We start from the raw sequence: 16,232 nt of genomic DNA, 5'->3' as shown, positions 1-16,232 counted from the left end.
CTAGATGATGGTGAATTTCATCAGATATTTATAAAAGAGCGAACTTCATGCATATTTACCTTTTGTCTGTTGAGTCTCCTGGGGCTTTCTCTCTCTAGGTTCGAGAGGCTCAGCTTCAGATCGCATTTCTGTAGTTTGCTTTTTTTCAAAGCTGAAGTCTGGAAGTCGTGGAGCCTGAGGCCTAGTTTTTCTTGCAGGATTCAGGAAGAAGCAGTAGGCACACCTAAATGCTACACCACAAAGGACACCCAGTAAGCAGCCTCACTAACTAACTTCACATTTCACCTTTATTCCTACACTATATTCATATATATATTCATATATGAACCATATATGGTTCAAAATACTAAACACAGTTACGTGACTACCAGTAGCAGAGAATACCTCCACCAAATTTACATTACTTGTTCTATAGAGGTCCTTTTTTAAATTCAGCAGACATTTGGTCTTTACAAACCTGCTTGCTTTCAGCTCTGAGGAACTGAGTACTGCCCAACATCATGAAAGATTTGACCACAGTGAACAAAATAATAGAATTCAGTAGCACCAGATGTTGCCACATGGTGCTGTTTCTATTCTCTCCTACAAAAGAATTAAGTTGGCAAATGATTTTTCTTTTCCCATCCCTTATGATGCCACTTTCCTCACACTCTGAGTAAGGAGGTATTAGGAATTCCACAAGGTATGTCTCACTCTGCTTTTTGAGAATAATTCTGCTCTGGTGGTGTTTAATTAAGAAAAAACAGTTTTGTTTTGCAGAAGTAGTGGATACCATGTAATACTTAACTCTTTTTGTCCTCCCGACTCTCACCAAGACAAGGGGGTAAGTGGCAATTTCTGGTACAATTGAGTTGTGAACTCATAAGATCTAAGATAACATATATACTACATATCTTTGGTTTCATAGGAAAAATTTAGCTTCTTCTTACACTGCAGTATATTTACTCATAAAAATAAAACAAAATTAAATACAAGATTTAGGAATCCCTAGTTTCCTAAACATCAGGCTTACACTTGTGGTAGAAAGCAAGCAAAATACAACATCTGTGTTCAATAAAGAGCTGTGTCTGTCTTAAGTTACTGTCAGCCATAAATTCACATATAGGCCCCCAGGGCTTGTTCCCACTCTTTTTCCGATACATCCCCAAGATCTTCTTGCCAAAGGAAAATTTAGTTTAAGTTCTGGTAAAAGAGGCACACTTTAATGACAGATAGTTTCTCAACATAAAACCCTTCTGAGAACCATTCATAGCCAGTAGCAATGTTCAGGGATGTATTGGAGGAAGCTTATTTCTACTGAATAGTTTTCTACGCATAAAATCCATGACCTGAAGGTCACAGTAAAGTACTTCTCTAAGTCGTGAAGTAAATCTTAAGATACAGAGTAATAAGTTACCAAAAAATGTTCCCACATGAAGTGGTACTTCACAATGTCAGCTAAGTACTCAGCTGCAACCAAAATGAAGCATGATGCATGTTTGTTATGAAACACAAGCCAAACAACAGAGTCTAAAATAGATTAGCTCTTACCTATGTATTCAAACTCCTCCTTCAAAGCCATACCATTGTGAGAAAAACATTGCTGACATATAAGGGCATACCTAGAAAGCATGAATAACACATAGTTACATACCTTTAAGTAATGACACACAGAATGGAGATGTATTTTACCTTACATATTGGCTAACACCTTGTATCTTTTCTTCCAAAACATGATTTGCACAATAAAACTATTACACTTGAAAGCAAACTAAATCTGCAGATTAAATGATACTTTCTGAAGTTGGTTTAACCACAATGAAACACTCTCAGCTACACTTTAAATTATGATTCAACATATTTTTAGTATCACCAGTGTCAGAAAATAACATCCAAATAACGCCTTTATTTCATTAGAATACAGTTAATTTGAAAAGTAGCCATAGTAAACATGTTAAGTTCTGATATGTTTGGACAGTTCTGAAGGCAATCTGCAAGGCATTTATAACAGATATAAAGCTGAAGTGCTGAGATAAATGATTTCTTTTTTTCAGTTCAAAATATAAGTCATTCACCCACTTGAGCACATCTCTTTCTTTGTATCACACAGCTAATAGTACTTATAACAGAGGTTAGTTCTGCACAAATATTACCAGTTTCCCTGCAAAGATATTTCAAGTGAAGCACTGAGAAAGAATCATTTCTCAATTATAAAAATTTTGGACAAGTTTATTTACAATTCTTTTAACCTTGACATGGATTAAACAGAAAGGTTAGGAAGCTTCCTTTCCCCTAAGTGTTTAGGGGGAAATTTCTTAAAGAACATTTTACCTGTTCTGAGGACCATCACCAACCAAATATTCAATAACTCTATCCACAACTCCTCTTTCTCGAGGAAGAACAGGTCTTGCCAAAGGAGGGCCTGGAGGATGAAGACCTAGAACAGGAATTATATCAAAATTATTTTCCACTGTATAAATATATATTATATTTATTGTGTGTGCTAGTGTAACAAAATAATTGCATCTACTTAATATACATGGACATATTTCTTAGTCCACCAGGAAAGCTATAAGATTCTTCAACCCACAATAGTTCAAAATTCCTCTTCTCCTCCTTCAGCTTATAATTTTATTAAATCACTCCATTTTTACACCTTGGACCTGTAATAATTTTATAATTTCTAAAGAATTCAACATATCAATAGTGTTTGATTATTAACAAATAGAAGCTTTTTACAAAAGAACAACTAAGTTCTCTTCGTATACACTCAACTCTGCAAATTTTCACTTGTAATTTACACCCATAAATCTGCCAAAATCAAGGACAACAGTAGAAGAACTAGAAATCAGGGCAACCTGATCTACTGAAAGGTGTCCTGCCCATGGAATGGGGATTTCAAAGAGATTAATTTTAAGATCCCTTAAAATCCAAAGCATTCCATGATTTTATGAAGATGTCACCACAGAAACACCCCCTGGTTTCTGTGTAATTACTATACCACACGAGCATGCCCTCAGTGTGCATTGAGTCTATACATTAAACCTATTCAGCTATTTGTCATTTTGGTAATCCCACATGTAATGACAAGTTGGATATTTTCAGATTTATGCCTAGTCAAAAAAGCCAGAAGGCCACTACAAATACTATTTCCCCCACGTATTTCAAAAACTACTATCAAAATGAAACTCCTTAAAGAACAGGTAAGAGCAATGGTTCTTTTTCACCTCAACATACAGCAGTTAAACCAGAACACTGGCACGAATTTCTCTTTCCACAAAGTTTTAAAATGCCTAGTCCCTTGTACAAGTCTACTGCATGGGTTATCACCTTTCCCTGATACTCAGCCTAAATCTCCCCAACTCAGCTTTGTGCCATTTCTTTGGGCCCTGTCACTGGTCACCAGAGTGAAGAGATCAGTGCCTGCTCCCCTGCTTCCTCTCATGAGGATGTTGAAGACCACAGTGAGGTCTCCCCTCAGTCTTCTTCAGGCTGAACAAATCAAGTATTGCAGCCACTCCTCACAAATCCTCACCTCCAGACCAGGAGGCAAAGACAACACAGCAAGCCTTACTATTCAATAACCTGATCCAAGATGGGCTTCACCTCTAAATATAGCATTAAAAGTAACTGCCAGTAGATTACCCTTTCAAGCCTCCTACCTTTTAGTCTTCACAGATAGAAGCAACAAAGGAAAAGTAAATAAGGGTAGAATGTACTACATTAAAATACATATAACATATAAACCTCAAGCTCAGTGCCACATACTAACACTTCTGTCCTCTATAGCAAACATTAAACATTGTAGGAATCAAATATTTTCAGCAGTGCCCTCTTGTAGCGCTATACACAGAACAAGACTAATATTTCTAACAGCACATCTTTCAAGTCACATCTTGTGAGTATTGGATATTTGACCTAAATTGAGTGTCTTAATCTTTAGAAGCACAAGAAAACTCTTTCAGGAAATACTGCAATTTACAACCCAGCAGTTAAGCAAAAAAACTAGTTCCACACTCAACATAAATGTTCTTAAAATAGGCCTTATTTTCACAAAAAAAAAAAAAAGAAGAAAATTAATTCAGGGGATAACAATCAGTAAATGCATTTCCAAATTATCCCTGTATTCCATTCTCAAGTAGGAACCTAGACAAAGAAAACCGTCACATCAGCAAGACAGAACAAATTCTGTGCAATATAAACTGTATCCTGCTAAAGCTGTCCAAAGTAGAGGTCAGGCAAAGTTCATATCCTAGAGCTTCACAAAAACCTGAAAGATCCAATACTTCCATCAAAAAAGGGCACTGATACAATCTACAATAATATTAAAGCTCTGTAATAATTTTGTGAATACCTCAACAAACTCAAATGTTTACTTAGGCCTTTATTTAGAACACCAAGTTTGCAATTACTTGTAAATCAAAAATATATGAACTTTCTAAAAGTCAATAAACAAGGTAAAAATTGAATAAAGTTACCTAGAATGAAACATCACAACACATTCCAACAACAACTTCAATTACCTGCCTGCTAATAACTCAAACCAACCATCTTGGTTCTCATGCTGTTATGGACACCAGTAATTAATATAAACATCAAAAGCAATCATTGTAGAAAGACTGGTCATTTTTGCAAAGCTTGGCAAACTCTCAACTACCTGCTGGTTATTAATTTTCAAACATATGGGAGCTCTGTGGTAATACACGTTAAATTGATTCTCCCCTACAAAATACAGTATAATGAAAATGAATTATTAATCTTGGGTAAAATAGAGATAATTAAGGGTGTCCATATTTGTTGCAGGCCATGCATATGCTTAGATACCATATTATTCTTATAGATACTGAATTTACGTACTTTTCACTACAACTACACAACTGAGATTTTATATGCCTGGAGAATTTGGAGAAATTCAAGAGAAAAAGAGGGCTTCCATTATTAACTGACAATTGCAGTGGCTCCAATTGTTATCTATGGCAAAGTAACGTGTTTGGTCAAAATACCAGTTATTTAGTGGGGGGAAAAGTGCCTGTCAGGTATTACTGCAAAGATTACATTAAAAATTTAAATCACAAACTTGGCAACTGTCCTTTCAAACAAGTCAGTCACTTTATATTCCTTCCTCCTCTAAAGCATTTATGCAGTAAAGGCCAAGTTTCATCCAGCTTATTCAACATGCCTGAATCTTCCCCTAAGAATAAAGCCATCATATAGCTAATACTTTATTCTACAGTCAGTTTCCTTAAAAAGGAGTATGTAATTTTAAACTCATTACAGAATTTTTGGTAATCAGGTATCAGTAAATGTGGTTAGCAACCAAATGACCAACTTCCTGGTGCAAGGAGGTAACTTCTGGTACTTCAAGATAATCAAGACTTAATAATAACATGTCTTACAGTTCACTTCAGGGAAAAAAAACCAATTTAGCAGTTTCATAACACAGGTAAAGAATTAATAACATCAAATAAGGCTTAATGAACTCTACAGCAGAGATCTCAACTTTCCATGGTGAGTTTATTCCCCTACACTAAACAACAGGAAAAAGCATTTTAACATTTAATTTCTCAAGATCTTAAAGAGCAAGTGCCAATATATTATTTACAGCTTTACTTTTTGATTGTATCATGGAAGTTAGCAAGGAAAGACATACAATTAGTAATACTTAAGCAGCTTCAAGTAAGAATCAGGAACAAAGGGCAGAGAAAAATATTCTTGATCCCTATATATAGAGCAAAGAACTCCACATTAAACTGGTGCTCAAGAGATTCCTTGCAAACTGTGCCCCTTCTATTTTCAAGACAGCATTTCATCTCTTTTCTTGTCTTTTGATCCAACTTGTCAAACATCCCACAAAGAATGAAAGGCCTAGCACAAACCCACACACAGCTTTACCATCCATGAGGAAAACAAGAACAGTGCTGCCCACCCCTATTCATTAAAAGTCCATCCCATCTGAACACCAAATAAGAAATCAAGGGAAAAGCACTTTCAAGATATGAAATCAAATTTTAAGGAATACTCATTCCCACCGTACTTCAACCAGTTTCTAAACTTTGGATTCTTTTACCAAAATAACACTGCCATTTTAGTATTCAGCTACAACACAGACAACTTTTCTGTTGTATTTGGTTTTCCACTTTAATCTATGAGTATAGGCTGCATGACTGTAGTTTTTAGAGTAAAAATTTAAATAAATGTCAAGATGCATGTTGAAAAAAATATGTGCAGAGTTTAGTGAGACGCATGAATGTATTCTGAAAGTGTTCTCCTCTGTACCTGATTTATTCAAGCATAGAGCTCTTCTAAACTAAGAACATAAAAAGGTATGCTATATTGTTGACTACAGAATACCGCAAAGTTTTATTGCCATTTAAACAAAGAAGCCATAACAGTTAAATGAGCTCAGGCAATAGGTTTCAGCATCAAAAGGTGCCAGCTGTAAAGAGTTATGGCTAATTGAATATGGAACTCCTGCTTAATCAGATAACTGCTCTGCTATTTCCAAATGAAATGCCATTTCCATACTGTATGAAAATGGCCTATTTTATTAGTAACCAGAGAAAACAATATAAACTGTAAATAACATTAAGTGCTGTGTTTACCCATTCCAGGCACTGAAGTAGCAGGGGATCCAGGGCGTCTTGGTAAAACATTTGATTGCAAGGATGGCACAGCAGTTCTTTCCGGGAGCCCGCTCAGGGCTGGTGTCTCTCTCTGCAGATCAGGAGATGCTGGAAGCGGGGACTTTGGAGAGCCTTGTTTGGGAGTTGCAGGTGGGGGTGCAGAAGTATTTCTTTGAGCTGCAGTCCTCTGACGAATTTCTGACAAGAACATGTACATAATGGATTTAATATCTAGCATTATATGCAAGATATGAGTAAAAGTACATTCATATTGTTATAGCAATTAGCAAATTACAGAATCAAACAAAACCAGGTAGGTCTAAAACTAATCATCATCAGCTGAGTGTGTCACAGAAGTAAATATCACACAGAAGTAAATACCACAGAGAATACTAAATTTCAGTTATCATAACTGTTAAATACTTTGGGCAAAATTTTTCTAGAAGGAAATTAGAGAACAGAATCATAAAGTATCTGCTAAGGCAGAACATTGGACATATGAACAGCTGGACTCAAATCACAATTAATTGAATTGACTTAATGTCAATGGCTTAAAAATGCTCTCAAGTATATAGCTTTCCATGGGACCAAAATTATTCATTTAGTATCTAATATGCCCAAGCTATGTGCCCAAAGCAATTAAAAAAAAATAATCAAATTGTATAAAAAAAACCAATTCTAAAACCAGAAAAAGAGCTAACACTTCATTCAGGTGATATAGTTTCACTCACTTGTTTCACTCACCCTGCCATTAAACCATGTGCATGGATTCTCACAAAGCAAGAATGGGCTCTGCCACAACACATCCCTACTTTTACCTCTTCTCACACCACTATTGGTTACTATTAATACACTATCATGAAAAACTTAATATATTTCCTCAGTTGTTCTTACCTGAAGCCAAATATCACCAGAGTCACATACAATGGTTTAAATGTTGTACTAGTCACGCAAGCCTGACATTTACACACTATTGCAACAAATCAAACTGAAATGTAACCATTGCTTTAGTGTGCAGATATTTATGTGGTTAACAAGTTGCAGGTTAGTCTCTGAAAGGGACACCCCAAAAACATACACACCTAAGGCTATAATACCCTACAAAGCTAGCGTATAGCACGAGGACTTTGAACCAGCTTGCATGTCTTCCTTCACAACAAATGGAATTTAACACTACATTTGGACTTTAAAATCATTTCCACGAGTCTCAAGATTAGAGAGATTTTATCTGCTGACTTTGTGTCAGGCTGGAAGAGTTTAAATGCTTAGTAGGCAGTTTACAGCTCCACTGGCAACCAGCCACTGAAAACTGGGTGTGCTGAGTCTGAAGGAGCAATGCCTGTCCCCAAAAGCACAACACTACCACGCTAAGCTCCTGCTTTGGGTGGAGGAGGAGAGCATGCTACGCCAGCTGGCACTAGCTAAGAGCTGCTATCACTGAAGTACTAGGTCAAATGCAACAGTTCTGTGGGAATACAGCCAACCTAGTGCCATGAAAATTGCAACATACATAGGTTATGGTCATGCCTACTTACTGTACGTATAATTAGGATTAATACACAACAGAAAAAAATATTTAAAATTCTTTGGCATCACCACTTTAAAAATTACAAGTTAAAAAACTACAGTCTTAACTAATAATCTATCTAGTTCAGTTTCCTACAGAGCAGAACAAATTACTTCTTTTCCCCTGCCACACCATGTGCATGACTGCATTACTTCACACAACTTCATCGTCCAAGTTACATCACCCAATGAGTCTGAAGGTTCTGTATTTTAACTTGATTTTAACAAGTATGTTTGCCCCATCACTATTTAAGCTGTTCAGAATCTGGAAACCAGGATTAATTGGTGAGGTAGTTGCAGAAATTCTATCAGCATTTCCTTGGCGAATTGCTTCTGGTTTGAAAACTGCTCTTGTGTTGAGAGTTTTATCTAAAGTAAGAACTCATTTATTATGAACCTCTCCATTAACATGTCTCCAAGATCTTTTTGTGAGACATTAGCAGTAATCTTTTAACTTTTACCACACTAGGATAACTGCATTCTCTCTATGACCAACAGACATGGCCCATCTCCAAATACAAAATATTGATTAAAACCCATAATTTATTCAACCATTATAGTCAAGTTGGTGTTATGGTTTCCAGTCATGTGTTAGTTTCAAAAATTAAACTAAAAGGTATGCAATTTCTCAAGTCTTCTCAGATTCACATATGTACAAAAAATGATTGATAAATATAAAGCCTAATTCCACTTGTTCCAAGATCATTTTAAACATCTGTAAAGACATCTTAATCCATTCTTTTTCCATTACAAAACCCTCTTTATTATTGTTTTACATAGAAAAATGTCAAAGACCGTTTCTACATATGGATATTACTTTGACATTTTGAAGACTGTCTTTCTAGATCGTGTGGTTTAAGCATATTAAATTTAATTGTTTAAGAACACTGAGTCTGTTCCAATAGGTCATGGCCATATTCACATTTATTCTGAGTCCATAATACACTATTTCTAAGCAATTTCCATGCTGCCTGCAAGAGCTTTGCCCCTTTTGCCTGCTCCTTCTGAAGGGTCATTTTTGGCAAGTCTTCTTTAAACGACTTTCAATTAAAAAGATACTGCTACTTTAATGACACTTTCTCCATATTTTTGTTCCTATAAAGATGCTGAACCAGTACTTTACAGTCAGTATTAGAGAGATGTGCTTCAGTAGTTTTAGTCTCATCACAGAGTTAAGAATGCAAGACTCATTGCTAGTTTCCACAAAATATTAGGTTATTCACAATGCCTTTTTTTTTTTCCCTTCACTTAGAAGTTCACTTGGGTTTCACACTATTCTGGGATTCATACTTAGGAGAACTTGCCAACACTCTGTTGCTCCCCAAGTAAGAGAAGTCACCAGAATCCACATTATGAGAAAGTGAGAAATGCTCTACCTTGGCACAACCAACAGCCCATCTATTCCAGTATTTCCTTTTACAGAGTGGCTGTAGATGTTATTCGGTGACAAAGCACAAACCTGAATTTCTGATGCTTACATTCCTGAGACCATCCCCAGGATCCATAAATGCATTGTCATAGACATCAAGAGTACAGCCCTGTCTCATCATTTTAGTATCACATATGGAACCTTCACATGAACTCCCCTAATTCCTTTTAAATCTGCTCTGCCCTTCCACAGTAAGAGCCCTAATATTCTTTTGAAGTAACTGAATATTTTACACATCTTGGATTGCCTTAAGATGCAATGTGTTTAAAATGAGCCTCTTGCAAAGTTCCAGATTTCCATAATTCCAAGTTGCACAACTTAGCTAAGAAACATGTCCATTGACCTCCACACTAACACAATTTACAGCTGCTGATGTAGTTCTTCATGAACTTTAATGAAGTTCTGCAACATTCCAAGGATTTTCTTCAGTAACAATATTTGTGCATCCAAAATTTAATGGCATGAAGACAGATAAATAGCTTAAAAATAGAACTTTTATTCTCCAACCACACTACAGTTCAAATTCTGCAGTTGCCAGCACTGGACTTCAGACATAAGCAGACACATTACTTAAGAGGTATCTACTCAACTGATGATTCAGTATGAGCTCTTAAAGACTTTTACACTACTGCAGTGGTGAGGCAGTGACATGTTTCATGTTTACAAGCATAACTATTTTATTTTTCCCTCACTTCAAAACACCCTGATTTTTGTAGAGAAGAATACATTATTTTCAGAGCTACACTACACTGCAGGTCAATAAATAGTTTACATAACTTGTTGGCTTTAGTATCAAAGACCAACCAAGCATTTCCTTCCTTCCTTCCTCCTCATGCTTATATCCATCCCACAGCCTACAACCATCTTTTATTGCATTACCTTTAATTCAGGCCACAGAGTGATCTCATTTACAATACACCCCTGCTAAAAGTTGTATCACAAAATGAAAAGAGCAGGTACCAACAACACAATATTGTTGATAAATATTTCACTGCAAATATATACTTACTCTTTTTCTCCATAGCCAAAGTTATGAATAATATAAGTATATATTCATTAACTGTATGCCTCAAAATATTTCTGAACAGATAAAATTGTGCTTAAATTTTCAAATTCCTTTCCTTCTGGATTAAAATTGCCATTACTTTTTTAAGCAGTACATGTCAAAACCATAAAAACTGCAAAAAGAGCTAAACACACAGGAAAATTGGGGTGCTATCAGCTGTTTTTCTGAGAACCAACTACTATGCAATATTGATTAAACCTTTGTACCAATTAGTATGATGTGCAAGCTTTCATTTCAACCAGTAAGTCAAAAACATACAAACTAACTAACCTTTCATCAGCTGTCTCATACACAATACTGGCCAACTGGATTATATATCAGTCATTATTTATCCTCTTTTCAAAAAAACTCAATTACAGAGCTCAAAAAAATGAGTTCTGTAACTTGGCTAGTGTCCAAAGCGAGCAAAGAGAAGACCAAGGAAGCTTTAATGTTAACTTGCTAACAAATATTTTATTATTCCAAACCACTCTAATTCTACCTCATACTACATGCCCCAAATTATACTACAACCACACAAAGGTGTCATCTAGTTACAGTAAGTTATATACTGCACAGATCAGAAACTAGTATGTATTTTGGACAGATATTCAGTGTGAACAGCAATAAGCTAGTAGGTTTTTTGCTAGTTAAAAATTGAAAAAATTACTGCATATAACAAGTTATTTGGAAATTAAGTCTCCATAATTTCACAAGCCAAAGCTGAAAACAGAGCCTCCCTCTTGAACTATAAAGCACTTCAAAAATAGAATAGTCTGAATAGAATAACCACTTACACAGGGACAAAAAGCTACACCAATTCCAAATTCAATGTGTCAGAAAACAGATCAGAAAAAAGAAAATAAAATTGTGCTGTTGTTTAGTGTAGAGGAATAAACTTGTAATGGAGAGTTGTGATCTCCCTTCTCTGTATATGAACAAAGTTACATTGACTCAGAATCATTTAGGTCAGAAAAGACCCTTAAGATCGTAAAATAAAACTATAAGCCATGACAATTCACAAAATTTATTTTCCAGAATCCTTTCCAAAGCTAAACTGCCCTTTTATTCAAGATCAAGCAAAAATGTCCACGCTCTCCAAAAAGTTGAATCTGTTTGAAAGAAAATTGTACGTTTTCTCAGTTGGGTCCTCACTTAGAGGTTATTGGTTCACACCATGACAGTCTCAGAAAGCATTCTTTGCTAATTAAACTGTACTAAAAGATTCCTTCCACCAAGCCCATGAGACCAGTTTACAGCTAGCTCTAAATAAAAAGTTCGAAGCACAGATAGCGTGGGCAAACTCCCCAGCAACAACTGTTTCACATATCTATTCATACCACACTTAGTAACATAAACCACAGCCTACAGTGACTGGCTCTCAGAAATAATTCTATCTCAGAACCTCTCCATCCCAGCCCTTCTATTAACAGTCAAGACACAATCAACACAACACAGCATATGCTGGATCCAACTGATCTGCTTTTGTCTGGCTGGATCACTATGCTTTGAAAACCCAAACATACACATGATTAACAGACAGTGACCAACTCACTTCTCACCACTGCTCCTTACACATCCTGGGTAGATGGGAAGAGATCAGTCATGCACCTCCTAAGGAGTTTCAAAACTGCTGCTGCTCTCTCTTAGTAAAGCCAGAGTGACTAAAGACTTGCCACTATCTAATTTATAGCTAATTATCTGTACATTTCTATATAGAAACACACATTTCTATATAGAAACACACATTTCCAGGCAATTTCATCCCCTGGTCAATGTCACTTGCGTTCTACAAAGAGATCCATCACCCTACCACTGGAGTACTGGAGGGATTCCTAAGATAGCTCAAGAAGGATAAATTTTATGAAGAGCTCAAAAATAGCCAACAACAGACTACCTACGCATTACAGGTAAAACAGAAAATTCTTGGCAATCACCCACGAGCTGTATTAAGGCAGAGAAAAGAACAGGGTGTCAAAATGGCCCTTCAGCCTGAACAAAACTATGAATGCTGCAGAAATGGAGCATGGGACAGCTAAGGAGCAAACTTGAAAAAAATGCAGTTGTGTCTAAGACATCAGAAGGGATTAAAGCTTCACTATTGAAGTACTGCACTGCAACTATTCACTGTCAATGTCAACAAGTAAGGACAGTCTTAAAGTGATTTCACAGCAATTTGAAGCTAAGCAAGAACAAAAAAGCAGATTTGATGATGCAGCTCATAAACACTTTTGTTAGTAAATTCAGGTGCTCTGCACTGAACAAAAGGGGCACTCCAAGAGTGAAAAATGGGAAAAACAGAAGTTTGGTTACCCACAAGAATTAAACACATAGTTGACAATTCTAATACTAAATTCTAAAGCAATATATTTCATGGAAATATATTTTATGAAATATGCGTATCAGATTCCGCAGTTTATTTTGAGCATCAGCCCTTTCAGATTATAACAGAAGGTTAACAAAAAAGATCTGTCTTAAAGTACAAGTACAATCCTCAGTATTACAGTACAAGGCAGCCTTTATACTTTGTTCAGAAAACCATTTTCAGTTTAACTACAGTATAACTACACTGAACCTTAACAAAATTAATAGTCTGTTTGCATAAATATCTGCACACATATCACATATTTAATGTAAGCATTCTACTGTGTGTGAGATCTGTCAAGTTTTGAAACTTGTGTGTGCAATCTAGAAAGAAGGCTTCCTTGAAACACAGTCAAGTTTTTTCTACTTTATTTTAATCAATAGCACCTTTAAATGGAACACTATAAACCAGTAAAGAACTGTCCATTTTTTGCAACTAGAAAGTAGTTGAATTATGCACCAGCTTCTTTTTCCTCTCTGGGAACCAAATAGAAGTAGTTTAAGCACTGCATTAGGAAAGGTCTAACTAGCCATAAATAGAAACACAATTGAAAAGCTAAGTCAATGAATATCACACGAGATTTGAAAACACCTTAGTATTCTAGAAAAGTTGCTAGTGTGCCACAAGAAGTTAATTTTCTCTCAGCTTTAACATCAAGCAGCATTAAATATCCTGCTGTCTAGAACATCAGGCTTTAGTAATAGATCCTTGCTTGAAAAATACGGAACAGTAATGGGCACAGCCTAATGAACAGTCTATTAACCCTAAATAAAGGTCAATTGATCTACAAATTTTATCATAGACAGACTTCTAGACTGGAAATTGCTGTGAAAGATGAGTATCTATGCTAAAGAGCACCCATTTTACAGGGCTATTACCTTGTCCAGGTCTTGAGGTTGCAGATGTTCCAGCAGATGGTAGTTCAGTCTCCTGCCAATTAATTATAAATAACATTATCTGAATGCTCAGCTCCATAGTACCTTCCATATTACATCAGTATCAATAACAAGACTCACCTTTGCACTCGATTCTGGATCAAACCTTTCAAGGATTAGTTTAGCAGTCTTGTATGTTTCCTTTTCCATTACTTCCTCAAGCTGGAAAGAGAAAGGTTCCACACATCAGTAATTTTTCAAGTATTTCCCCCCACCATAGCCTCCCATTTACAAGCATCTTATCCATGTTACCAAAAGGTGAAGCTCATCCATGAACCAGGAGCATTTTCAGATACCTGAGGATCTGCTATATTCAATGGAAAATAAATTTTGCTTTCAAAAATAGTTTCTAAACTCTAATGGACTACTTGTACTTAACAGCTTTATTGCAAGGAAACACCAAATATTGCTAATTGTTTACATATAATGAGGAGAATAATTACAAGCACCAACTTCAATAATGGAATGTGCAAAAATCTATCAGCCATCATTATTGGAAGTTATTAGACATGACAAGCAAATGACAGGCAATTCCTTAGATTTATTTCCTCATAGCACTTAATGCTATTAATTTAAGGAAGGTCGTTAGCCAAGTGCTTTACAGAATAAAGTCCCTGTGCCAATTAACTGCTGTCAGCATCGATTTTAGATTATTTATTAGCAGAAGCAATTAGCTTGCTGCAAATGCTGTGAAAACTCACTAACTGGAGAAGAGCCATGGAATTGCTCAAATGACTTTAAAGGCTGGATCTACATCTTTACAGCAATTCAAACTGCTTTTCAGAAAAAGGAACATGTTAAGAATTTAAACAAAAAAATTTACTGAAAACTATGCATACTTTAGGGAGTGTAATTAAAGCACTTCATTATTACGGCGTTTTATTTACAATGCACTCAAGTGGCTTTATAGCTAATACATGGGCTTAATTAAAAAAAGTAATCACTAGTAAAGTATTATTTTAGTGGTTAACAGCCAACATCAGAAGCAGTTTAACTTTAAAACTGAGATAGCTGAAGTTATGACAAATATCTACAGAAATTATAATACATTTTAATGTATCTTAAGCAGACCTTTCTTCCTAGATATGCTGACTAATGGCCACGTTCAGCTAAAAGTGGGGACTTTGTTCTCAAGTCTGCTGTTGGCATAAACTGCAAGACTGAAAAGGTCAGTGGTCAAAAAATTAAATTCCCTCAAACTCATTTATCACTGCTAAAATAACAAATGGTGCAGGTTAACATGAATTTTATGCCATTATTTAGCTAGTGAGAATCTAAAGTTTCAGCCATTCTCCACATACAGACTGTGCAGGAGCTTTGCATTTAGACAGACCTTAGGATTACAAATAGACCTCAGAAGCTAAATAAAAATTCACTCCATTTAATGGCTACTGTGTATTCATTTAACACTCACTCCTCCACAGATTTCTTGAAGTTTGAGCCAAGGAATACTATCCAGGCTGTTAATTAAGGACTGTTGAAACAAAAGGGAGTGAAGAAGGAAGTAAAAATCAATTTCCTAAACTTGTATTTCAGCATCACTTTGGAGTTAACCCACTAACTTCGTAAAACAAATGCCACACAGTGCAATAAGAGTAGAATTAATGACCTAATAGGAAAAATAAAGTATTTATTGCCTATAAAAGTAAAAACTGTAAGACAGACTTTTATACAAAGGGGTAAGGCTAGTGAGGTGAAGCAGAGAAGTGGGGAAGCATTAACAGTCAGTGCTAATATTTGGCTGCCAAATCGAAATTTTAAAAACCCAATTCAGTTCACATCAATGAACATAAAACGCACGCTATTGTCTGTATAGCCAAAAAGAAAAATGAGAAATAATTTTCTGCAGGACAAAGTGACCTTTAGGGGAGAGAAAAACCAGAATGCTCCATCACTTGACACTTTCTTTATCTAAAGCACTTCTCGCCACAGAACTATTAGATAGTACAGTAGCTATTTGTGGATACATAAGTTTTGCATAAACAGTAACATTATTTCAAAGCATAATTCAACTCTCACCACAAGATTCAGATGTGGAAGGTACCCTTCACATTGCCTAGTTTTTGGGTAATTCAGCAAGTTACTTACTCTTCATATTTTGAAATTCATATATAGCTTTAAAATTCTAGTAAAGCTGAATCTGAACAAGAATTCAGTATCACAACTGACTCTCTAAAAATTTCTTGAAAATATATAAAAATTTTCAGGATTTCTACAAGCATATTCACATTTCTCATGCTTTCACTTACAGAGTATGCTTTTCCAAAGTAAATTGAAATTTGGCTGACAA

At 35.7% G+C, this 16,232-nt stretch overlaps 1 protein-coding gene across 9 annotated transcripts in view; it reads right to left on the bottom strand.

Annotated features, from left to right (window-relative positions):
* The window catches only part of LNPK (lunapark, ER junction formation factor), a 41,086-nt gene that overhangs the window by 8,437 nt on the left and 16,417 nt on the right, over nucleotides 1-16,232 (bottom strand). For all 9 annotated transcript variants that reach the window (XM_086898858.1, XM_086898861.1, XM_086898859.1 and 6 more), the window contains 6 exons: nucleotides 14,024-14,104; nucleotides 13,886-13,937; nucleotides 6,582-6,800; nucleotides 2,311-2,416; nucleotides 1,531-1,601; nucleotides 60-230 (listed from right to left, as the gene is read on the bottom strand). In XM_086898858.1, the coding sequence (XP_086754984.1) occupies nucleotides 60-230; nucleotides 1,531-1,601; nucleotides 2,311-2,416; nucleotides 6,582-6,800; nucleotides 13,886-13,937; nucleotides 14,024-14,104 (700 nt within the window). The remainder of the gene's footprint in view (nucleotides 1-59; nucleotides 231-1,530; nucleotides 1,602-2,310; nucleotides 2,417-6,581; nucleotides 6,801-13,885; nucleotides 13,938-14,023; nucleotides 14,105-16,232) is intronic.

The sequence above is a fragment of the Cyanistes caeruleus genome, chromosome 7 (assembly GCF_971803275.1).
Source record: "Cyanistes caeruleus chromosome 7, bCyaCae1.hap1.1, whole genome shotgun sequence".
Classification (NCBI taxonomy): domain Eukaryota; kingdom Metazoa; phylum Chordata; class Aves; order Passeriformes; family Paridae; genus Cyanistes; species Cyanistes caeruleus.
This window is presented reverse-complemented; position numbering and strand designations above follow the sequence as displayed.